This window comes from Spea bombifrons, chromosome 8 (genome assembly GCF_027358695.1).
Source record: "Spea bombifrons isolate aSpeBom1 chromosome 8, aSpeBom1.2.pri, whole genome shotgun sequence".
NCBI classification, from domain to species: Eukaryota; Metazoa; Chordata; class Amphibia; order Anura; family Pelobatidae; genus Spea; species Spea bombifrons.
The window spans coordinates 1,390,329-1,412,916 of NC_071094.1; the positions used below are offsets into that span (position 1 = coordinate 1,390,329).

The following is a 22,588-nucleotide window of genomic DNA, read 5'->3' on the forward strand; positions in this document are numbered from 1 at the left end:
TGCCAGACCTGGTCTTGTTTGTTCCCCACATTTTATCGTTTATATGAAGCCAGCATAAGCCTCAGCGCTGTATGACGGAATAACAGACGAAATGGGTTGGGGGATAGGAATCCTTACAGATCCTGCACACATGGCACACGTGTGACTATCCACTGTATGCCAACTCACTGTGCATCACACCTGTTATCGCTGAAAACACCTGTGTTTAAGCAGGAACTTAAGTGTACCAAGAAGAGCAACAAGGGTGAGGAGTTAGTATTATTAACTCATTGGAGCTCAGAGGAACTACCCCTTCACCCTGCAAATCCCTCCTGAAAACCTACGTCTTCACCCTGCAATCTACCCCTTTTATACGGGAACTTTTGTATTCATACCACAAGAATCTACCAATTGCCCTGGCAGCTTACCCCTTTACCCAAATAATCTCGGGTACTAAGTACATGTGCTATTTATTTCTAAATAAATCTGCCCCGTCACCCTGAGATTGGGGCAAAAACCCTGAGACTCCGGGGCAAACGCTAATAGTTCCCAGTTCTGCCCATATCTCATTAACAGATCTACTACGCAGCGGTCAAGGTGAAGCGGAAGACTGGAAGCCTGCAAGGCTGTCACGTTTCGTGGCTCCTCTGCTTACGTGTATGCGAAAAGGCAAGCGTTTTACTGATGTCGGGTATAGAGAGAGATTTTATTTAATCGTTTTTATCAAATAATAACGTTTCTTAAAAGAGTCTTCGATAAACCCGATTCTGCGTAATGTAGAGATCATTTAGAGAACAGGGTCTTCGAATATTTTGCCCCCTTTTTTTTAACCATTTGAGTGCCAAGCAAGTGAGCAATGTGGTAATAACTGCTGAGTCCACACTCAGACGAGTTAAACCCCCACCCTGACTGTCACAGTCCCGTCTGTGTTAAAGTGACACTTTGTGCTTGATCGCTGTGCTCTCCATGCGCGGTGTAGCTGTCTTTCCAGCAGATCCCGTGGGTGAAAGTCCACTCCTGTTCGTCTGCGCTTCACTCCTTCCCATCCCCTGAGCTCTCTCAGTTTGGATCATGCACGGGCTGCGGATCTCCCTGCTCCTGCTGGCCCTGTCTTGTGCAGGTAAAGTTATCGTTATTCTTATAATTTGTATTCATTTTGGGGACAGGTGCCTGCTTCAGGTAACCATTGGGTAACAGGGGGGTTGAGCATTTTAAATAAACCCGGTACATCGAGAGGTAATAGTACAAGCTGGTACACTTCACGTTAATATTTGTCTCCTTTGCCCCCTCAGCTCCCCCTACCACCTCTGCTGGGTGCGGGAGCCCTGCAGAGACACTCTGTAACTTTATCTGCGATTGTTGGGACTGTGCAGATGAGCGGCACTGCGGTGAGTAGTACATTGTGAGATTTACATTGTGCTGATGATATATGACCTGACTTTCATGACGCCGAGCACAGGAGGTTATTGTATCACCGGGGTTGTCATGTTTAGATGTCAGATGTCACCATATTACCCCTGGCTCTCCTGGTGGGGTATTTTATCTTGTGCTACTTTTTTTTTTTACCCCTTAGGTTACCATAAGGAATCAGCGGTTTCTGGAGCGCCCTTCAGCTGTGACTTTGAGCTGGACGACTGTGGATGGAAAGACATTAGTACCTCTTCCTACCAATGGTCCAGAGATCGTCTAAGCTCCAAATTTTGGGGTTCCCATTCCCACGGCGACCACACATTGGGGAACAGATGGGGTAATGAAGCTCAGGGTGTCGCGTATGGATCTGAGAGGGCCACTGTTACTCGTTGTGTCCTTAAGAGTCCCTCAGTTTATTGTGCTTTGCATTCAGTGTCTCGGTGGGTCCCTCCTGGTGCACCAGGCATGTAGATGGACCCACTGGTGTCATGGACGCCAGTAAACGTGTAGGTTTAATGCTCATGTAGGGCATCTGAAGACCAGGGATCCTCCTTGTAACCCGTATGGCCTATAGTCTCATACCTAAAAGCTCCATGTGTTGCCTTTTACTACAAAAATGTTTTGCCGTGCTATACAGGTTGGTTTATGGCCACCGGAGGTCACACCATGAAGTCTACCGTAACGGCCGCCCTCAGATCCCCGGTACTTCGAGATGCAGCGGCTACCTGTGAGGTCCATCTTCACTATCACTCGTGGAATTCAGGTATCAGACTCTGAGGGCTGTATGTACGTGCACCTGTATGGGTCATTACATATATGTGTGAAAACCTAAATACAGCGTGTTACGAGGGTTCCGTCTGGACGACTGTCACCGCGTGGCGACCACTATGTGTTGGGTTAAAGCAGGTTTTTTCCAGGCTGCTGTCACAGGTTGGTTAAAGGTCTCTAGACAATGGGGGGGGAGGCAGATGGTGAAATAACAAAAAACAACAACCCTGAAATAAAAGAATTGTTACAATTTATTGTTAGATTCCACAAGTTCTATCAAACACAATTCAGATCCCTCAGCTTCTTCTACAGATCTGTCAATTACCTCGAGTACTTTGTCTTTCAGATTCTCCTGGAAATGGGAGTCTGTCTCTGCAGCTGACGGCCGGTGCCCAGACCTTCGATTTGTGGCAAAGCCCCCAAAGAAGCTCTCTGTCCTGGCAGCGGGCGGTGGTCTACACCGGTCGGCTCCCCGGAGAGTTCCAGGTTTGCTCATAAAATTGGCAAATATTATTTCTTTACCTTTCGCCTGTTTCAATGAAACTTTCAAAATATGACATTCAGGAGAGATATTCAGCGGATGATTATAGTTTAACTTCCAGAAATGAAAATCATAATTAAACATTAACCTTTTATACCCCCAAGAACCTGCTCCTGGTTTCCATCATTTACCTTCATCAGATTGCCGACAGATTGTCTCTACCTTGCAGCTTACCGTGTCCTCCACCTGGGAGCCCAACACCCAAGGAAACATCGCAATCGACGATATAGAATTCCGCCACTGCGCTCTCTCAGGTACCCCTTCTATGGCAAAAGTTTGGTTGGGGTTGGCCCTGAGGGGCACCTTGGATATAATGGCCATCGGTAATTTAATAGCCATCCTCCCATAGATTGCAACGGGGAAAAAACACGATTGTGAGGAGACAGGGATACATTTTATCTCAGTTAGTGGATGTCGCCCAATATATCTGTGCAATGGTTGCTATTCGGTCGTTGGGAGGTAGACTGTCGCCAAATCACTTTTCCCTGCATGTCTACAGCGCCACAGACGGGGTGCCACGCCGGGCAGGTCCAGTGTGACCGCGGGTCGTGCGTCGAGGAAAGATCCGTATGTGACGGAACCGACGACTGCGGAGATAGATCCGATGAGAGCAGCTGTGGTGGGTAATTTCTTTTCGTCCCCAGGCATGAATTAAAGGTGTGAATGTCAAATTATTCTGCGCAGGTCCGAATGGCCACATTGTGCTACAGAGAACTTCAACCTTTTTGCTTTTACTATTATTATTTAACTAAATTTTAAAATTTTTAATGTAGAAAAATTCACCTTCTGCACCTTTGAAAATGCGACATGCAACTGGACGTCTACCTGGTTAAAAGTCAACGGCTTCAGCTCCAAGCCGGGCCGGGATCACACAACAAACAGCAGATCCGGTGGGTACCTCTGATTCAGGAGCCGTATGCCTATCCCTTTCATGTTTAAATCCCCTCACTGTGTTACTCTCTACCACTTCTGCTGGGAGGCTGTTCATTAGACATTCTGAATACATTGTGTAAAATGCATTATGTTAAAACACCCTGTTATAATCTGTTTAATTCCTTTTAATGTAGCGATAAATGTTTATAGGCTCCTCCTAAATGAATCACTGGCCAGTTTACGACGTGTTACAAAGTTAACATTAAGAACTCACTGATGATGTCATAACAATAGGTTCCTTTCTCCGGGTTAACGATGGAACCGCCACGTTGGTCATCCCAGGTATTCGGAACCAAGACAACATGGCCTGTGCGGTGAGTTCCGTGGACCTCTGATCCGGCGTGTCTCTCATTCCCACCTCTTCATAACACAAACGGCTTTGTCTGTCTCCAGCTCGTACTGTATTATCTCACGGCTGGCTCCGAAGAAAACCGCTTGGCTATCGGTTACCGCAACACCACTTCCTCCGAGGATAACGTCATGTTGGAAAGAGTGGGACAGAGGGCCGAGGTGTGGCTCCGAGAGAAGGTCACCTTTCCCATTTCCCAAGAGCCATTCCAGGTAACGGTGTTACAGACTTGGATATGTATTTAAGGTTCTCCCCTGGTAATCGGGGGCTGTTTTGTTGGGTTTTCCCCCATAGACCCCACTTAAGGGCGCTCTACGTCCTATCCGGAGACACCAGGTTTGCACACAGTGAAGGTCTTCATGATGCTGTCACGCTTACACAACTTGTGTGGCCATTGTAGACGTCAAATCACTTTTACACACCATTTAAAGGGACCTCGTGTGCTACATTTTTACACTTTACATTACTCTTTATAAAACACGACCATCGGAGAAGGTCTCATAATATATCTGAGCTGGTGCGTATATATTCATTCTCACATATCGTCTCTGCTTATAGGTCACCATCACGGGTGTTGCGGGTAAAGGAGCCGACCCCGGTGTTGCCCTGGATGATCTCATCTGGTCTCCCGGATGTGTCCTGCCAGGTAAAATTGAAACAAAAATCCTATGATAAGGTTATGAGACGCAGCGGGTGCGATTCACCTAATGCAGACCCTGACTGCTCTTCTCTTGTCTCCGAGGCTGGAAACATAAAACTTCAAAATCTGAGCAAAACTCTGTTTTGACTGTTTTTTTGTTTTGGGGTGGGGGACAAATTTCTTCTTTAAAAAAGCAACATGTATTTTAAATCAGCAATGAAAATGGCTCTTTTGTAAGATATTTCTAATCATTTTCCCGGGATAATGTGGAAATGCACACGGATCTGTGATGGTAACCCTCTGCGTCTTTTACTTAGGGAGTCAAACTCGGGATACAAATCTAGAAATTCAGAGCTTTCCATCGCTCGCGGAGGTGCGCAGCCCCGGGAAGGCAGCCTGCAACACAATACCTGGTAAGATGCCCCATAATTACCCCAAATATCACGTGGTGCTTGCGGACCCAAATTATGGGTTATCAGAAGAGAATTGGATCTCCTGACATAATTCTATAGAATGTATTGAATCAGGATCTTTAGCAAAATCAGGTTCCAACTTAAGAAACTGAACATCTTTTTTTGTCCACTGTTTTGGGAAATAAATGTTTTATATTATTGCTCTCTGTTGCAATTAGTTTTCATCGGATTGTTTAATATATGCAATTTCTGCCCTTAGACGGCTATGATTTTGGGGGGGATATTAAAGGCTGGCAGGACGTCAGTATCGGGGTGCAGAGGTGGAGCGGAGACATAAAGACCTTCCCGGAAGAGGGCGTCTCAGGTAATTAAATACTTTGTATTCAGTGCTTTCTAAATATTACCAAAACCCCAAGGCGGATCCCATCTGCTAATTAACCATATATCTTCCTTTCAGGGCATCTTGGGGTGACGCACGCCGAAGGGAACCTTCTAACAAATGCCGTGATCCTCAGCCCTACATTGTGCTCTAGCATCCCTTCCTGCATGGTGAACATGACCTACTCTTTTAACAGTGGACCAGCAGGTACCCAAAATGACCGAGGACGATGGAGAATAGGGTTACTGAGCCCTGCTGGAGGTCGACCTCCAGAGATGCCACGGTCACCTTAATCCGAGTGGGCATCCGCTCGTAATTAGCACAAAACCAGTTCCTATCCCCATAATGTATAAGCGGCATAAGGGAATAGACAGCTGGCGGGTACCGGTGTGCAGGAGACCTCATTGTGTTCTTCTGATCGCAGGCTCCTTGTCTATACATGTATTGGACTCAGAGCTGCGGACACATGCGCAGATCTGGCAGAGCCAGGGCCACAGCAGATCCTGGAGAAGCGCTTTGATTCCGGTGGGAGAGAGGCTTCAGCCGTTCCAGGTATTGACCCCACGGATCCAACATTTGCTTTGAAACATATGTAGCACTGTAGGAAATGTAGTGAAATGATCTACAGAAAACATCATTGGGATGTTGCCCGAGATAATTATTAATCTCACTTTATGAAGCGGAACAGGAGGTTACCGGCCAGCTTCACTTATGGTCCCATTCGCCAGGAGCACCACCGGGCCATGGGGTCCTTACCATGAAAGAGCGAGTCCTGGATGGTTGCACCGACCCCAAATGAGATTCTTGTTACCCATCCATTTGATCACAATGGATCCCTTTCACCAAAACGACTGCAGTCCCATGATTTTTGTTCAGCTGTTAGGATTCATGTTATAGATGACTTTCGGTGGTTTTGGGTAATGGTCCTGTCCCGTTTTTTTCTGGATCGGTAACTTTTCCACACATGTGATCTAAAGGTGATACAGAGTTCCACTTAACGTAAACATGATTTTGGGGGCGATCAGCCGCTCTGAGATCCGGGATGACGGTTTGTTTTGATTTTTCATTTCAGTTTGTCTTGTCGGGCTCCGTGGACCCTCTTCCCGGTGGGATGTGGGGGGCAGTCGTGAAAAGCATGACATTTCTGGAATGTGACAAACAGGCCTCTCTTGACGATATAGGTATTCTGTACCCGGCTCATATCCACACAGTGATTTGTACCTTTGGTATTTATATCGCTGCAGTTATACAGAACCGCTTCGGAACTTCTGGAGTCGCGTTCTGTGTACCGTCCACTGGAGATCTTTTCACAAACGTGGTATAGAGACCTTTGTGACGGAACCCTACAACTGAAGATGACTTTGAAGGCATTAGAGTGTGGCACGGTGGTGCCATAACTGTGACCGCTCATGGGGTCCATCAGCCCTGGGCTACGAGTGACCACCTCCGGTGATGTTGTGGGAGGGAGTGCAGAGACCTCTCTCTCCCCTGATGTCTCTTAAGTTGGATGAGATGGTACAGAATGCATTTGTGTTCGAGAGCCTTGCCCATAATACTTTGATTCTTATTGTTACCCCTCAGGGTCTGTAACCTGTAACTTTGAGACTGGCCTCTGCGGCTGGTACCAGGATCAGACAGATGACATCGACTGGGAACAAAGAACGCTGGCCGATCACACCACGGGGAACGGTGAGTTCTCAAATTCAATATGGGGCCGGCAGGACTACTAGATAAGTCTGCGGCCTGGGGTGGCACGCTTTCTACTGGGAAGGCCAGGTGCAGGGCTTTAGCAGAGGGTGGTAGACAGGTGAAACAGCCTCCCAGCAGAAGTGGTAGATGCTAATACAGTCCCCAGCGGCACGGCCTTACAGTGGAAATGTGTTGTGTTTGTAGCTTTTGTAACATTAGGGTGTCTGCAGGTGAAATGTATGGAATCGATGCATTCGCTATATGATCAATGCTTTAATCCATATTCTGTATCCGTAACCATTTGCTGCATGTAGCCCCAGATTTTTGGGGGTAGGTATAAGACTGCTCTGTGCCCCAGGGTTGGAGCCTCTCGTTCTCCTCTATCCATTGGCTTTCTTTCTCTCTGGCAGGTAAATACCTGTATGTAGCCGGAGGGTCCCGCATGGATCGAGGGGGTAAAGCCCGTCTTATAGCTTACCCACAATCCATTGATTCCAGATCCCAGTGCCTATCGCTGTATTACCGCATAGGGGGACCAGACGCAGGTACGTTTTGCCCTCCATCCTCTCGATATACAGTGTGTACCATGTTTCAGACGTTCTGTGTACATTGAGTACCGTCTGGCATCAAAACCCTAATAACTCGAGAGAGAGGCAGGATTTCAGGCATTGGATGAAACAATTTTATTTATTTTTTTTTAATTAAAAATAGATTTGAGATTTCTAGGTTGTTTTGTAATTAAGTTGTTTATGCATTTTGGGGATTTTTCATGGTTTTTGGTTCTACGCACCATTATCCCCCATTTTCATACCCATGGTATAATATTCATGGCTCTTATATGGCTCTCGTATGCATTATAGGGACCTTGAACCTGTTTATTAAATACGACGGAGGTCAGGAGACATTACTTTGGACTGTCTCCGGCACCCGCGGGAACATGTGGCACCATGAATCCATTCCACTCTCACACCCAGCCGAGAATGAGTATCAGGTACGTGAAGATGGGCGCTGGGGTGATCTTGTGTGATGTAGATTGGCGAGGGTGCTGTGTCGGGGGTGAGTGGTTAGTGTTGTTACCATCGCCTCCTGTCTGGCAGCTGATTCTTGACGCAGTCCGCGATGGTTCCGTGGGGCACATATCCATCGATGATATCACTGTGAGATTCAGTCCCTGCGCGGCTTCCACGCACTGCTCTTTTGAGGCCGGAACCTGCGGCTTCACCACGGAGGGGGACAACCACTGGTGGAGACAGCAGAGCCTGCAAGCCAAGCCTCACGGGGGACCCTTTTTCGATCATACGCTGCAGACGGTCACAGGTAAAAGGTTTCATCTCTGTAGAGGCAGCCAGTAGGTCGTCCACCAGCTACGGTGGACGGTCCTCCTCAATCTGATGACCGCTGTCTAACCTCCTTGAATTTTAAGATCCCGAGTGCCTTCCACGCCGGTACCGTTAGATATAACAACACCATTCATCATCATTCTGTATAAATAAAGTAATAATAGAGTAATAATAATTGTAATGATGATAATATCTACTACCAGTCATGATAGGAATAAGACTTAGAAGCTGATAAAGGTAATTTAGGGTCAGGATGCGGATACATTGGGGTTGCGCATAACCTTGGAGACAGCATTTTATTTGGGAAGGAGGGATTGTAGACCCGTGAGAGTCTGGGGCAGCAGTTTGAATGCCCTGGGGGCGCATGGAATATGGCTGAGAACACGCTAGGATTTATGGCTGTAATCCGCTACCGTCACAGGTCATTACATCATTGTCGATACCAGCGCTTCTACTTTGCCAAAGAAAAAGACAGCTGTTCTGACATCAGGTTGGTACAATGCCCAGCCTGCCCTCCAATGCCTGAGCTTCTGGTACCAGCTGGGTGGCAGTAACTCAGGTGAGTAGTCCTGACATAGGTTGGGTCTGAGGGCTGAGTCTGAGTTGTGAGTCTGAGGGCTGTAGGCGCTGACAGAGATGATGTAATTCACAGGAACACTTAACGTCTATAAGGTGGAGAATTCGGGCAAGCACCAGACAAAGACGCGTCTGCTTAGCATGAGTGGGACTCATGGAGACAGCTGGCACTATCGGAGTGTGAAGCTCCAGTCTGACCATGAGTGGTTGGTAAGAAGGTTTTTATTGGGGCAGGGCTCGGAATGGTTGCTGAATTTACCCCAGAGAAGGGAAGGGGAGGCATGGGGTGCTTTTACCCTGGCAATAGACTCACCTACAACTTTGTGGACATAAAGTTCTATCGGATTAAGGTCATCTCATTGTCCTTCCAATGTCTTCTGTGCAGCTGAAGTTTGAAGCTGTTGGCGCTGGAGGAGATCGGAGCTTTATTGCTGTTGATGATGTTCACATGAGCCACCATCCCTGTGATGAAGCAGGTACGGGTCGCTCGGGTTATGCCCACACCAGAAGGTAAAGCCTCCCATCTGAACCGAGACAAATGTATTGTATGAACTTCCATGTTTACATGCATCCCGCACCTAGACAGTACATACCATCGGTACACATCCGCTTATAGTAATGGCCAAGCCACAATTTAAGAGTACGGGGTGAACGCACAGTTTGTTCGGAGGGCTCACAGTATGAGGATTATCATTCCCAGCCACGTGCGACTTTGAATCCGGTTCCTGCGCATGGACCAACACGCGTATTCCACTGATGGACACGTATGATTGGGACTGGACCAGCGGAGCTGCCCTGACCACCAAGAACTCGGCCTTGGAGAAAGATCACACTCTCGGCACCTCAGAAGGTAAGACACCAACGGAATAATAACTGATATTCATTGTTGGCCTCTTCAGATTTCACAGACAATAATAACCAAGAACTGATCAGCTCTTTAAGTGCATATCACACAAATCATTAATGAAATGTGAGGGCCACCGTACACCGTAAGCCAATGTTTGGGGTCATGAGCCTGATTCTCTTCTCCCCCCGTAGGACATTATGTCTTTGTGGATACCGGAGCGATGCACGCGGAAGGGAGCTCCGCATGGATGATGAGCGAACATCTCCCGGCCACAGCCAGCTCCTGTTTCACTTTCTGGTACCGCACGGATTCCCCGGACCGTGCCCGTAAGTGAACAGATAGACACGCAAACACCGAGCCTAACCGGCGTGACTTAAATACCCCACCGCTAACCTTCGTCAGCCTTAAACCGAGCACTTGGCCATTAGAGGTATATGGGAGGTATACGGGAGTTTTATGCGGCTCGTCCATAGGCCACGGAAGTGACCCACATGACATTATTTATTTATTGGATCGATGTATGAAAAACGTCTGGATTTGTGTTCTCTGTCCAAGCCAGACCTGGGAGAGCTGGTCCTGTATTTGGCCAGTAGTCACGGCCTGCAGCCCCTCTGGGTCCTTCACGGCTACCACAGCGGCGACTGGCAACAAGTGCAGCTACAGATCAACAGCACGGCGGAGTTCCAGGTACCCCGGGCGGCTCTTCGCAGCGTTACGTTCCAGTTTAAAATGGTATCTGTGTAATTAGGGGCTGTTCTCATGTCTCGCGTACAGATTGTATTTGAAGCATCCAAAGGGTCTCACGCGCACCCCACTACCATCTCGCTAGACGACGTGGCATACACTTTGGATTTACCATGCAACGCAAAGAAAACAGAAAAGGGTAAGTGATAAAAAATGAATTCCGTCATGGAATAACATCCATTCCATTCCAAATCAGACCGCGAGTGACTCTGTGTTTTTAGGGAAGAGTAACGCGGGGGAGATAGCGGCCATTATCCTCGGCGTTCTCCTGGCCCTGCTCTGCCTGGCGGCTGCCTATCTGCTGTATCGGAAACGGAAAAAGAACCTGAACGACGCGCCCCGAGTCTCCAACCACAGCGAGGCAATCGACGGATTCGATAACGTGGTGTTTGGAGAGGTATATTCTGTCTCATTATCCCAAAAATTTTACCTGCGCGTTGGCTGAGGGTTATGAGACATTGTGAATGTTTTTAGTGCCAAACAGGTTACAATTAACCTATTAATCCAATGCATCGGCCTATGATGTAACAGTCCGAAATCCTGCGACATTTCTACATAAATACTGGAATAAGGGTGTCTTTGCCTTCCTTAGCCTGCAGACGCCACATCCACCAGCTAGGACCACCACTCACAGATCCAGAGCTCTGCCAGGCCAACAAAATGTCCCGCGATGACCCCTCTGAAACACTAACCGGCCAGAACCATCTCTACGGGTCCCCACTCAGCCAGAACCCAAAGAAACGTGGCCACGAAGTAAGCGGAATACAGAAATATCGGAGGGGGTACTTTTAACTATCTTGTTAAATTAAAATGCTAGTTAACATTTGTGTTTGAACTTCTATCTCACTTGGAACAAGAGGGTCCCAGTGGGTGGGGGGGGCACATTTTGGTTAAAAGATTTAAGATTGTAGGATCACTTTAATTGCAAGAATGCAACAAACTAGTAGATTCAGGTACCATACTTAATTTCAAGCCCACGGCGTGTCTCGATTCGCAGCCAAGCATGCGCAGGCTGAACCCTACAACAGGCAGGCTTGTTTAAAGTCTTTGCCGCCTCTAATGGCATTATGCTGCAACTCGAATAAAGCGATCAACAGAGATTAATCCGATTGGCTTAAAACAGGGGGAGACAGTCAAACCGACAACCAACCGTCGTAAAGAGAGGCATGCATCGCAATCGGAACGGAGGAGGAGACGCGCAGGCAGCTATGGAAGCAGAGAGACGCATGTATCAGTCAGATATGTGAAGGATAACAAATTTTATTTTACAATGACATTATGGAAGGGATGTGGTGTATCAAAGAAACAGAAGGAATGCCTTCCAACCCCCAATACATTCAAAAAAAAAAAAAAACACCCATCTGGGGCCAAAAAAAAATAAAAGTCCGATTTCCACATCATGTAAGCAGAAGATGCTCCCCACTAGCACGGCGAGAGACGTTATCGTTTTAGGACTAAATACATTTTTACAGCAGGGAAGAAAATTCCGCGAGGCGGCCCCCATGGCGCAGTCCGAAGACGGCTGCGTTCAGCTTGGCAATGTAGAGCCCCTGGTCGGCTTGCGGCAGACAGGGTGAGATCAGCTGGGGAACACTGATTTCGAGGCTTTGCTTTCATTTCTTTTTTGGGCCGGCGTCCAGGGGCTTTCCAATGTCTCTTCCACGCAGCTTTATGCCTGCAAACACAGGAGGTTTTATAAATAAAGACAGCGTTCCTGACAGAACCCCTTCTACACTTCAGAGATGGATTCACTTGGGGTAGATAAATTAATCCCAGAGCCCTGTATAACCCTCCCGTATTAACGCTGTATAGTTTATAATTCCCTGGGACACCCAGAGCCGCGCGGCGCACGAATGCTGGCGGTAGTGGAAGTCATCCGACTTACCGAGTGCTCTTTCGATCTTTCCCATGACCTGGTTGCTGGGGATCGCTCTCCCGCACTCATAATCTGCGATCACCTGGGGCTTCTCATTGATTTTCTGCAAGACAAGATAGCAATGACTGAAAAGCCCTTTCCACAGAGTAATGCTACAGCTGGCTTAGAGTTATGGGGGTCTGTCTTATAGCAACCACTTTCACTTGCGAAGAGCCCAAGTCTACAGCTGCACGTGGGCCTTACCGTGGCCAGGTCCTTCTGGGTCATTCCGATTGCCTGCCTGCCCTGCTGGATGACTTTGCCCACCTCGAGGGGCACTCTGTCGTGGTGAAGCTCTTCCGTTTCCCGGTCCAGCTTGGCTGTGTTCTTGGTGATCGTGTGCTGCTTGTTCTGACCGGCTGACCCTGAAATAGAGGATGCAAAAAGGTTCCTTCACATGGAAAAAACTATAAAGCCCCCCCCAACGCATTTAAATAAGGGGCAGGGGAAACAACGTACATTTTTTGGAGGTTTCTACATCTTCGCCTTTTCGCTGAGCAGCTATAATCGCCTGGAAGAAAGTGAAAGGTGAGCTGGTCGTCGAGATACCAAAAGGTTAACACAGGGTTAATTGCAGAGAACCCCAAGTTTTTATCTCTAAAAAAGAATGTGATGTCATCAGGTAATGAGAATTTTGGGGAAAATACACAAAATGCCATTTTCTTCTGGTGGTGGAGATGGGAATTGGCGTTCAGAAGAGCCCCCCAAAGCAAGAAGACCAGCGAGATCCCCCCATGAGTTGCTGTATCCTCCTCGCTCGGTGTCATTAAGCCGCGTCTAGCCGCTCTCCTCCGTGGATCTATGCCCTGTCTAAACGGCAGCAGGACCCGCAGCTGTCCCGAGACGTCCGTATAATGTTACCGCATGTGCCGGGAGCCTCACGCGGGGTAACCGCAAACCCCCGGAGGGGTGAGAGACGGGGCAGGGCGAGCATGTCCAGCGTCCCGTGCTGCTATATTTACACGCGTAGTCTAACCAAGTCCTAACTCAGCTTCACACCCCAAACGGAAGGAGCGAAACGCGCCTCAGCCTGGCACACGGGTCACTATACGGTAACACGCGTGTTTCGCTGCCACGACAGCGAGACGTTATCTAATGTAGTCTCTGCTGGATATGAGTCAGTGGAAACTCTGCCGCCGCCGGCTCGTTAATCTGCCCTGCAGCACCGTCGCGGCAACTTGTACTTTTGGACTCCGGGCGCGTAACCAAGTTTAACAAAAGTCCCAAAACACATAAAAAACAAGGCATTAAACTAGAGGCGTGTTTCTGGCGTGTTCTTCCCCTGTACGTTGGGGAAGTGGATTCTCTACTCATTGATCCCGTCTGGTCATCAACGATGTCAACCTCTGATAAACAAGCCAGCATCGGATACTGTCTGGACTACTACCTGCTTCCCACCCCGCATACACGCAGACTGCACGCAGCGCACGCGGTAATCCGTCACCTGTTACCGGCTTTAACGCTTCTTCACGACCGGGTGATGCCGGCTGTGAGTGATTGGAACCTGCCACCCGTTACGCTGGACGGTTCTGTTTTAGAACAGCCATGAGCGGCACAGAGCGAAACGCGTCGAGGTTTTCCTGCCTCCCCCGATGGTTGTTAATAAACACATAAGGAAGCAGATGGCCGCGAGCCACTTCAGTGTTTACGTTGTTGCTGCCTTCTTGCCCTGCTGAGCAAACCAGTCCGATGAGTTTCACCCTCTGTGATCGGAGGCCTCTGCCAGCCAGATCCCTGCCTTTTGTGTTTAGATGCAGTTGTTATGCAATTAGGATCGCGGTGCACAGTAACTTACAATGCGAGTGTGAGTGATGACCAAATGGGAAAATACAAAAAAAAAGAGAAGCCGCGTGGGGGCCGGGCAGCGTTTACTGTTACCTGGATAAAAGAAAAGCTTAAAGAACAATGCCAGCGTGTACAGGGCACGACGGCCCCTTTAAACACACCTTAACGGTGCATGCGCTGTCTCATGGCTACCATAAGACCTCTAGGACCCCCAGAGACGCGCTCTCTCTCCTTTATCAGTCGTGAGTCTCCGCCATTGCTTTCTGTCTTCATTTGATGTGATCTGCAGATGCGCCCCGACGCGTTTCGCATATTATATGGATCAATACATCGCTAAGCCGATTATTTTGTAATCCAGCGGTAAGAATAACACGTTTCTAACGCACTTTACATGCCTGATCCTACACTCCCTCCGGCAGGACACACAGATCCTTCACCAGGGCAGAAGACCCCCCCCCAAATAAAGTTGCCCCCCCATGCAGAGCCATGTGAGTGGGTGTCCAGCACGTGATTCCTACTGTTTACAAACCACAGATATTATAACCCCCCCATGTTAAATTACCTGCAGGCTCCTCCTTTAAACCCCAGGCTGCCCCTGAGTGATACTGAAGGAGGGCATTATCTGAGTAATGGCGCCTGTACTGTGGCCCTTAAAGGCTGTGAATCCCCCCCCCATTATGTGGCCCCTAACGCATAGAGCTCCCTCTTGTGTCTAATACGGAGGCTTCTCCTATCCTATGGCTCTTAATAACTGCCCCCTATCCCACACTATAGCCCGTCTGATAAGGCTCCCCCGGCCCTGAGTCTGATACCAGGCTCTTCCCCCATCCCTGTGGCCCCTGATACCAGAAGCCCCCCCCCCCGTGGCCCCATATGGTGCCAGGCGCTTCCCCATACCTTTGGCCCCCTGATACCAGAAGCTTCCCCGTGGCCCCATATGATGCCAGGCGCTTCTCCTACCCCTTTGGCCCCTGATACCAGAAGCTTCCCCCTTCCCGTGGCCCCTATATGATGCCCCCTTGCCCCGGGTACCTGCTTGGACTTGGCCTGCGCGGCGGTCGGGCCCTTCTTCCTCAGCACGGTCACGGTATCCCAGTCGCTCTCAGCCATGTCTTCGTCACACTGTGCCGAGCCTCTGCTCCGATAGCAGCCAAACCCCGCCCGCCAGCCGCGCTCATTGCACCCCGAGCCTGCCCCTCACTACCACGCGCGCCATGATTGGCTGTGAGAATTGTACGCTTCTCATTGGTGGAATACTGAAGAAAGATCTGGAAGACCGGGGCTTAAAACATACAACGGCTATGATTGGCTGGCTCGCTTCCACAGCCTCGTGACTCTCCCAGCCCATTGGCTGATGCAACTCCCCTTAACATGATATCACTGTCAGTGAGGTGGGGTAACCCCTTGTGTGCCGCACCGCCATAGCTCTACATATATTATTATTATTATTGTTATTATTATTATATTCATTGTTTTATGTAGCGCCATCATATTCCGTAACGCTGTACAATAATGTATAATTATTATTTAATAATGATTTCATAATGACATCAACACATCGTACAGCGCTGCGGAAAATGATGGCGCAATAACAATAATAATATACTGTCATTCCATTGGGAGATGTGTCATTAGGCTGAGCATTGTGGGAGTTGCTCACGGTTGACCAGCTTAACACTTAACTAATTCTCACTGACCAAAACTTTCTTACGGGCAGCCAAGCTTATCCGGAGGGCCTGAACTGGGTATAAATCAGTAATATTTAGTGTTTTTATTAATATAGAAAATTGACAAATTACACAAATATTAATTCACTTTTTGAATGCGCTTTTTCTAGATTTACTGGCGGTTTGCGGCCCCGAGCGCCATGAATCCCGGCACCGTGCGGTGAACCTGGCAGGAGTGCTAGACCATATACTGGTCTATATACCGGTTTACACCAGTAAGGCTCCCAGTCTATCCAGCAGGTGGCAGCTTATAGGGATTTAAAGGGAACGGTATGGACTGACTAGGCTTCCGTAGGCTGCCTGCTGCAGGCTTCCTGTTTAAATGTCACCCAGAGCAGCAATAAAAAGCCCTGGGAGGTCAGGCTCTGAGCGGCTGGCAGTGGGGCTGAGATTAGGAGTCAGTCCGGCTATCGGCACCGAAGGGGTGTCCCTGTGATTGGGGGTCCCAGAAAGTAAAATGGGGGGTAGGGGGATGATGATGATAAGGGGGCTGCTGAAGTCACCGGCATGGAGGACACTGAAACCTGTCGCGCCTTTTTCTGCAGGCAAGTGAGCCCTGGGTTTACAGGCTTTAAACATACGAGCTGTCAATAAAAAGAGCTACGCGGAGCCGTATATCCTGAAGGAGATGGGGGACCAGGGCTGGAAAGTCCATAGGGCAAGAGGGGCAGGTGCCGCAAGGTGAGGGGCAGGTGCCGCAAGATGAGGGGCACGCTTGCTCTGCCTGGTGGCAGCGCTCTTGCCCCTGCTTCAATAAGGACGTGAGTCTTAGTCTTAGCAGGACTTCCAACCCTCTGGCGCGGGTGACAGGAGCCCTGGGTACGGCTTTGCTGCCTCTGATCTTCTTGCACCGCTCTCCCAGCAGGCACAAGGCTGCGGTTTTACCAAACCAACCACGCGGCAGCGGAGGAGCAGGGAGGCGACCTAAAATTCAGCACCGCGCAGGAAGAAAGCGCTCGTGCCCTGTACCCCGACCACATTCCCACCAGCACCCTGCAGAAGGTCCTGCTTTCTGCCGGCTCGGCCGTAATGTCTCTGTATGACCCGTATAGACACGGTAAGAAAATATATACAACCCTGCTGCCTTCCATACGCGTTGTACTGTCCCCTTAAAAAGAGGGGCAACTCAATGAAAGGGGCTAATTTGGGTCCCCCCAGAAGCTGCGTTGGGGACGTCTTCCTCCTACATGCCCTCTCCCAAAGCACGGAACTTCTGACAAAATCTAGGCTCCCGCCATTAGTCTGCTGCGGCATGTGAAACATGTGACTTGACACGTGTGCTGCCGCTTGCTTATATTTGCTTCATGATTATCTAGACATGGTTGCGGTTCTTGGGGAGACCACAGGTGCGCAGGCTCTGCAAAACCTCCGAGACGGTATGACCAGGGACCCCGAAGGAATCCAGATATTACAGTGAGTTCTTATTCTTCCATACATTTTCTATATAAGTGATAAACATGTCAAGTTTGATTAATGCCCCCGTCAGACCGCTGCTGGATTAAGTACCAACTACTGCGCTACCCCCAACATATTAAATTATCGCTTCTCCACCTGGTTCTATAAGGAAAGTTTATTCATTTATCTTAAATGATGGGGACATATGGTACAAACTTTCAGAAAACCACCCCAAAGAACCAAACTGTTTCCAGAAAGCCAGAATCACCCAAAAGGCTCTTATTTCTTCACAATCTGTTCCTATCGTTTTTTACCCCAGGGAACGGCCTCGTATCCGAATGTCTACCTTGGACATCGAGCGCTTGAGACAGATGCCAGACGGGACTTTTGGACGGGAGTACGTACGCTTCTTGGACGTCAACGTAAGTTTCTCCGTATGCCTCGTGCTGCTATATGACATCATATTTGTTTGCAACAAATAACCTAAAAAAGTTGTAGTTTTGACTGTACTGTCCTGAAGGAATGATTATTTTGTGTCCCTCAGCGCGTCTCCCCTGACACTCGCATGCCCGTGAAGTTTGTAGACGACGAGGAGCTGGCGTATGTGGCACAAAGGTACCGTGAAGTCCACGACCTGATGCACACGCTTTTGGGGATGCCGACGAACATGCTGGGTGAGTGCGCCGCCGGCAGGCTCTTTTCCGGTAAGCGGATCGGATGATGCTTAACAGCGAATCTTCTCCGCAGGGGAGGTTGTAGTGAAGTGGTTTGAAGCTGCGCAGACGGGGCTGCCGATGTGCGTCCTGGGAGCCGTGTTTGGGCCTCTGCGTCTTAATAGCAAGTAAGATTAATCTCGAGCCGATTACCCGGCGTATCGCTCTGCAGTCTACACGCGGTGGTCACGTCTGTTCTCTGCTGGAATTATTCTGCCGCGTAATGTGCCATAGAACATCCCATACCAGGAACGAACTCACCAGTAGATCGCTTGGTCCGTAGATCACCGTTCTTTCATACTGTGTACCCCAAAACATAAGATATGTTATTTTTAATTGCCCCGATATTGTGCGCGACAGACGTTTTTGGGCCGTTTGATGTCGTATCTGCAGTAGGTAACGCAGTCGCCCTTCTTTCTGATTGTTGGGTTTGCAGGCGGCTGAAGCTTCTGGCAGAGCTCATTCCCTGGGCAGTGCAGAACGGACGCAGCGCGCGGTGCGTCCTCAGCTTCTACTACGAGAACCGCTGGGAGCAGAGCGTGGAGTCCCTGAGAGAGGAGATCGGGATCCTGCCGCCGCCTCCTATCAAATCCTAAACGCCGCTTCAGCAGCAGCCGCCCGCCGCAGCGCTTACTGCAACCCAGAAACCTGCGCTGCCTGTAGATCCACGGCCAAGGCGGAGCAGATGATTGGCTGCAGCAGTAGGCAACCGCAGCTCGTTTACAGCAAGTGTTTCGTTTCTCTCATGGAAAAGGCTGCAGCAGTAGTGTTAGAACCTTGCAATATGCTGTGTTGATGTAATGATGATCTCAGACGTTAGAATGATGTCACTGACTAGGGAAACATGTAGCCTGATGGTTTTCAAAGCTTACCCCAACACCAATGCCCAGATTCCAGCCCAAGGATAGAGAGTTTAAAAGGTTATCATTCATGGTAAATAATGCCCCGACAGACACCATCCGTGCTTCAAGATTTCTATCATTTAAATTACGAGTAAATCTTATTTTGGGGTAATTATATCTTTATGCCAATAACTCATCCTGTTCATTAAAGTGTAAAGTCCAGCCAATTTAATAATGATATCAAATATTAAAGTGTTTATTTTAAATAAATCGGTGCTTGGTTTTGAACAAAGACCTTCCACGTGGTGTCTTTGCGACGAAAGAAATAGATCAGCTTAATTAGACATATCAGAAGAGCCACGTGCTCCATCCCTTTCCTCTATCTCTTCAGATATTTAGTTCCTTTTACTGAATGTTTTACTTTGTTATGAAGCCCAAAATAACAGACAGGTGACCCCGAAGGCACTACTCAAGGTCGGGGGGACTACCCTTCCAAACATCATGACATTCTCCCCGATTCGTTTGGGTTTCTCTTTTTTTGTTTTTTTGGCTTGTGTTTCAAAAGAGAACCTAAAAATATAGGAAAAAAAATATATAGTTTTGGACAAGATTTGCCGAAGTTCTCCTCTGACATCGATGAATGAATGGAGGATTCTGTGATGACATCTGGTTCTGCGTTCCCACCGCTCGAGGGGAAGAGCAGAATAATTACATCCTTAGTTCCTCACCGTCCTCGTTACTGGGGGACTCGGTATCTCTCTCCGCGGGTTGCAGCCTATCCAGGTTTTCAATCTTTCTCCTGATCAGGTCCGCGGCTCGGCCCCTGCTCTCCTTTACTGCTTGGCGGATACTGTACAGGTCCCAGTGCGTATGGAGCAAGGCGCAGTCAACAGTAAAGGAGCCGTCCCGGGTGCGGCGCACTTTAGTGCATACCGCTGACGAGCGGAGCTCCAGCCCAATCTCGTGGATGACCTTGCGCAGGTACTGCTGAGTCTCATGCATGCATTGTATCTCTGCAAGGGTAGAAACCGGTATTTTGAAACTTAAAGAATTTTTATTCAAAAGTTAATAGTAGGAAAAATAAATCAAGTATATTGCAAAAAAAACCCAAACATTTACATTTGTATGTGATATTTATAAATTGCATCAAATAAACAACCTTAGTGGGTGAGTTTTTTTTGTTAGTAGGAGCAGCCACTCTGCGGAAGAGACGTATCTTAGGTCTTACCTAATGTGAAGTCTGGTGGCGAGAAATCCAAACAGCGCATCCCCAGGATAATGGGGGGAGATTTCACCATGGGCCGCAGCTGACCTGCTACGGCAAGTTCGTAAGCCTCCTGGCTCTTTAGGTCTATGTGAGAGTGCCTGGGGCGAGAAACGCAACTTCTTGTGTGAACTTTGGTAGGCTATATATAATATATATATATAAGGTTAAAAATGAAGAACTATTCAAATAGTGACAGACAGAACACTTACGTTAGCAACGCTTTTCGGTTACTGCCCTGAATCACAGCCAGAATCCTCTCCAACTTGTCTCGTGTGACGTGACCTACGGCAATAAGGAAAAAATGTCTATGACTCTCGTAATGAGTTGCTAGCCTTGTAATAATATTGAAGGTGGGGGTGTTTGGGACCCCCACCTTCAGCACACTTACCATACGTAGTCTTCTCAATTATTCTCCCCGTGTCCGAGAAGTCGTCTGTGGCTGTCCCGAAAGACCCGCACACGGTGTAATCCTTTACCAACGACAAACAGGTGCCACGTTAGATGAGTGAGGACGGCGGGTGTTTAATTTACTTCCAATCTGATTGTGTAGAAAATGTATCTAAGGCAGGGTGTTGGTTCGGAGGCCAGCACCCGCAGAACCCTAAACCCAAAGAGTTCCGTACCCTGGTACAGTGGCTGTTGTACATATCCGTCAGAAGCCGGTTCCCGCGTCCGATTCCCAATACTGATCAAAACAAAAAAATTAAAATCCGCATTAAGCTTTTTTAAAACCAGCATGTGCACAATGGTGGGAAACACGGCTGATTTCTCACCGAAGACCCCAGACGATCGAGCGTCCAGCCTGTGCCCGGCTCCGATCTTCAGACTGGTGTACGGCGCCCCTTTAACTGGAAAGACACCAGTGAGACTGAGCCAAAGAACACGCAACTGCGGCATAAGACGTATTTGTTGTATTTGCCTGCAGATATTTTCAATGATTTGCGCTCACCCAGTACATCAGCCAAAGCCGGAACGGCGGTGGCCACTCTGGTTAATTCGACGCCATCTGTGCCCTCTGCGGCTACCGGCTGGAAGCGGATCAGCTGACGAGGTGGAGGGGTTTCCAGAGAGTTCAGCTCTGGTCGAGATAAACAAGAGAATAATCAAAACCAATCTGCCAGGCGAGACGCGGGATCCTGGCAGCTGGTTGTAGATTACGTACTATTTATATAGAATTTCCCTACTAAAATATTTTTACAGGGTATTCTCTGTTCCTGCGGGTATGGTATGTACTACGTTTTAAGCAGCGACACCCGTGTTATTCTCTGTACCTTTCAGTAAATTTGTTTCCACGTTGTCGCGCACCAGCTTCCAATGGACTCCAGGGGGTTTATAAACCGCAAAGAACCCCTGCAGCGACTGAAAGACGGAAGACGCGGAACGAGACATGATCGGGGCTCACTTCATGCTTTGGAAGGTGCGTCTGAACACTGAAAGAAATTACTGGTTTTTATTTTTTGCGGAAGTTTGAGAATACAAATCACCAGAATCATTGAGATTAGATATATAAAAAAAAAGTGACTTCAAATAGTGATCTTATTCCCATGGAAACCAGTGGAATGGTCCTGCTTATTGAATCATCCTATTGGTTGCCATGGTGATAAGACACACTTTTGACCTCTGCACCAGAATAACTTTTTTTTTTCATATCCCCTGTTTATCACACATTAGCTATATATTCAGCAAAACAATAGTTTAACAATCCAATAAAATATAATGTTATATATAATGTATAATCATTTAATATACATATATGATATACATACATTTAAAACACAAGAGACTCACCTGTCAAATGATCAATTTCCCATCACAACTATTATTTAACATAATAATTCTATTTAATCACAAATAGCAATAATAATATTACAAACTAAACTAATCTATTACAAGGCATACATTTCACTAAATAACCTCTATGTCCCTGATATCTACCCTCCCTCCAAAACAAACCGGTGCATAAAGTGACTGATCCCTAAAATCACTCCAACATCACAATCACTCCAGATCCACTCAAATAAAACTTAACTTACGCCGCACTCACCGGAGCGAGGACTCGCTGCTCTCTCACACTGGGCTTCTGGTCTCTGATGGGCGCCGCCATTGGCTTCCGCTACAGCGCGTCACGTGACTCGATGACTGAGAGCACCAATATGGCGGCTGCTCCCTGTAGCTCTAGCGGGCGCCATATTGCTACTCGTCGCACACAGTACTCCAGGCGCCATATTGCTACTCTCAGAAACCCTGTAGGTAGACAAAGACCAGCAGGGGGCAGCCTTGTGTGCAGTTAAAATGCCCTCCTGCCATGAGGAGGGGGTAAGAATTCATGTTTGATG

At 48.2% G+C, this 22,588-nt stretch overlaps 4 protein-coding genes across 5 annotated transcripts; 2 read left to right on the forward strand and 2 right to left on the reverse strand.

The window, feature by feature from the left end:
• The first annotated feature begins 850 nt into the window (after window positions 1-850).
• On the forward strand, window positions 851-11,431 carry MAMDC4 (MAM domain containing 4). Its single transcript, XM_053472814.1, has 29 exons — window positions 851-1,099; window positions 1,272-1,367; window positions 1,553-1,726; window positions 2,027-2,152; window positions 2,504-2,643; window positions 2,868-2,952; window positions 3,198-3,317; window positions 3,472-3,588; window positions 3,866-3,945; window positions 4,025-4,192; window positions 4,539-4,626; window positions 4,938-5,033; window positions 5,293-5,397; window positions 5,491-5,619; window positions 5,837-5,964; window positions 6,485-6,593; window positions 6,994-7,101; window positions 7,512-7,646; window positions 7,962-8,092; window positions 8,199-8,418; window positions 8,863-9,000; window positions 9,094-9,227; window positions 9,403-9,493; window positions 9,718-9,867; window positions 10,056-10,190; window positions 10,424-10,551; window positions 10,639-10,747; window positions 10,830-11,005; window positions 11,201-11,431. The coding sequence occupies exons 1-29, from the start codon at window positions 1,051-1,053 to the stop codon at window positions 11,225-11,227; spliced, it is 3,492 nt and encodes a 1,163-aa protein (XP_053328789.1). The 5' UTR covers window positions 851-1,050; the 3' UTR covers window positions 11,228-11,431.
• Window positions 11,432-11,850: 419 nt separating this feature from the next.
• On the reverse strand, window positions 11,851-15,489 carry EDF1 (endothelial differentiation related factor 1). Its single transcript, XM_053472507.1, has 5 exons — window positions 15,341-15,489; window positions 12,983-13,034; window positions 12,728-12,888; window positions 12,494-12,587; window positions 11,851-12,283 (listed from the first exon to the last, which is right to left on the reverse strand). The coding sequence occupies exons 1-5, from the start codon at window positions 15,416-15,418 to the stop codon at window positions 12,222-12,224; spliced, it is 447 nt and encodes a 148-aa protein (XP_053328482.1). The 5' UTR covers window positions 15,419-15,489; the 3' UTR covers window positions 11,851-12,221.
• A 956-nt stretch (window positions 15,490-16,445) lies between these two features.
• COQ4 (coenzyme Q4) lies at window positions 16,446-18,789 on the forward strand. 2 transcript variants are annotated; one of them, XM_053473635.1, is made up of 7 exons: window positions 16,446-16,580; window positions 16,898-17,092; window positions 17,352-17,448; window positions 17,750-17,852; window positions 17,975-18,104; window positions 18,178-18,271; window positions 18,580-18,789. In XM_053473635.1, exons 1-7 carry the CDS (start codon window positions 16,493-16,495, stop codon window positions 18,737-18,739), a joined length of 867 nt encoding a protein of 288 aa, XP_053329610.1. In that variant the 5' UTR covers window positions 16,446-16,492; the 3' UTR covers window positions 18,740-18,789. The 2 variants fall into 2 exon arrangements, with proteins under 2 accessions (XP_053329610.1, XP_053329611.1); XM_053473636.1 differs by having other exon boundaries at window positions 16,448-16,580; window positions 16,901-17,092.
• Window positions 18,790-19,524: 735 nt separating this feature from the next.
• On the reverse strand, window positions 19,525-22,366 carry TRUB2 (TruB pseudouridine synthase family member 2). The gene is made up of 9 exons (XM_053473637.1): window positions 22,297-22,366; window positions 21,524-21,682; window positions 21,202-21,330; window positions 21,026-21,100; window positions 20,876-20,937; window positions 20,641-20,722; window positions 20,462-20,534; window positions 20,214-20,350; window positions 19,525-19,998 (listed from the first exon to the last, which is right to left on the reverse strand). Exons 2-9 carry the CDS (start codon window positions 21,639-21,641, stop codon window positions 19,694-19,696), a joined length of 981 nt encoding a protein of 326 aa, XP_053329612.1. The 5' UTR covers window positions 21,642-21,682; window positions 22,297-22,366; the 3' UTR covers window positions 19,525-19,693.
• Window positions 22,367-22,588: the final 222 nt, after the last annotated feature.

Excerpts from the sequence above, each read along its gene's own strand:
- MAMDC4 (XM_053472814.1), top strand. The coding sequence starts at position 1,051 with ATGCACGGGCTGCGGATCTCCCTGCTCCTGCTGGCCCTGTCTTGTGCA. Across the intron at positions 5,034-5,292 it reads AGCCTGCAACACAATACCTG|ACGGCTATGATTTTGGGGGG; the intron begins GTAAGATGCCCC and ends TTCTGCCCTTAG. Across the intron at positions 9,868-10,055 it reads CACTCTCGGCACCTCAGAAG|GACATTATGTCTTTGTGGAT; the intron begins GTAAGACACCAA and ends CTCCCCCCGTAG.
- EDF1 (XM_053472507.1), bottom strand. The coding sequence starts at position 15,418 with ATGGCTGAGAGCGACTGGGATACCGTGACCGTGCTGAGGAAGAAGGGC. Across the intron at positions 13,035-15,340 it reads CGCAGGCCAAGTCCAAGCAG|GCGATTATAGCTGCTCAGCG; the intron begins GTACCCGGGGCA and ends ACTTTCTTCCAG. Across the intron at positions 12,588-12,727 it reads CCCAGAAGGACCTGGCCACG|AAAATCAATGAGAAGCCCCA; the intron begins GTAAGGCCCACG and ends CTTGTCTTGCAG.
- COQ4 (XM_053473635.1), top strand. The coding sequence starts at position 16,493 with ATGGGGGGTAGGGGGATGATGATGATAAGGGGGCTGCTGAAGTCACCG. Across the intron at positions 16,581-16,897 it reads TGTCGCGCCTTTTTCTGCAG|CAGGCACAAGGCTGCGGTTT; the intron begins GCAAGTGAGCCC and ends CCGCTCTCCCAG. Across the intron at positions 17,449-17,749 it reads GAAGGAATCCAGATATTACA|GGAACGGCCTCGTATCCGAA; the intron begins GTGAGTTCTTAT and ends TTTTTACCCCAG.
- TRUB2 (XM_053473637.1), bottom strand. The coding sequence starts at position 21,641 with ATGTCTCGTTCCGCGTCTTCCGTCTTTCAGTCGCTGCAGGGGTTCTTT. Across the intron at positions 21,101-21,201 it reads GGCTTTGGCTGATGTACTGG|TTAAAGGGGCGCCGTACACC; the intron begins GTGAGCGCAAAT and ends GTGTCTTTCCAG. Across the intron at positions 20,938-21,025 it reads TCGATCGTCTGGGGTCTTCG|TATTGGGAATCGGACGCGGG; the intron begins GTGAGAAATCAG and ends TGTTTTGATCAG.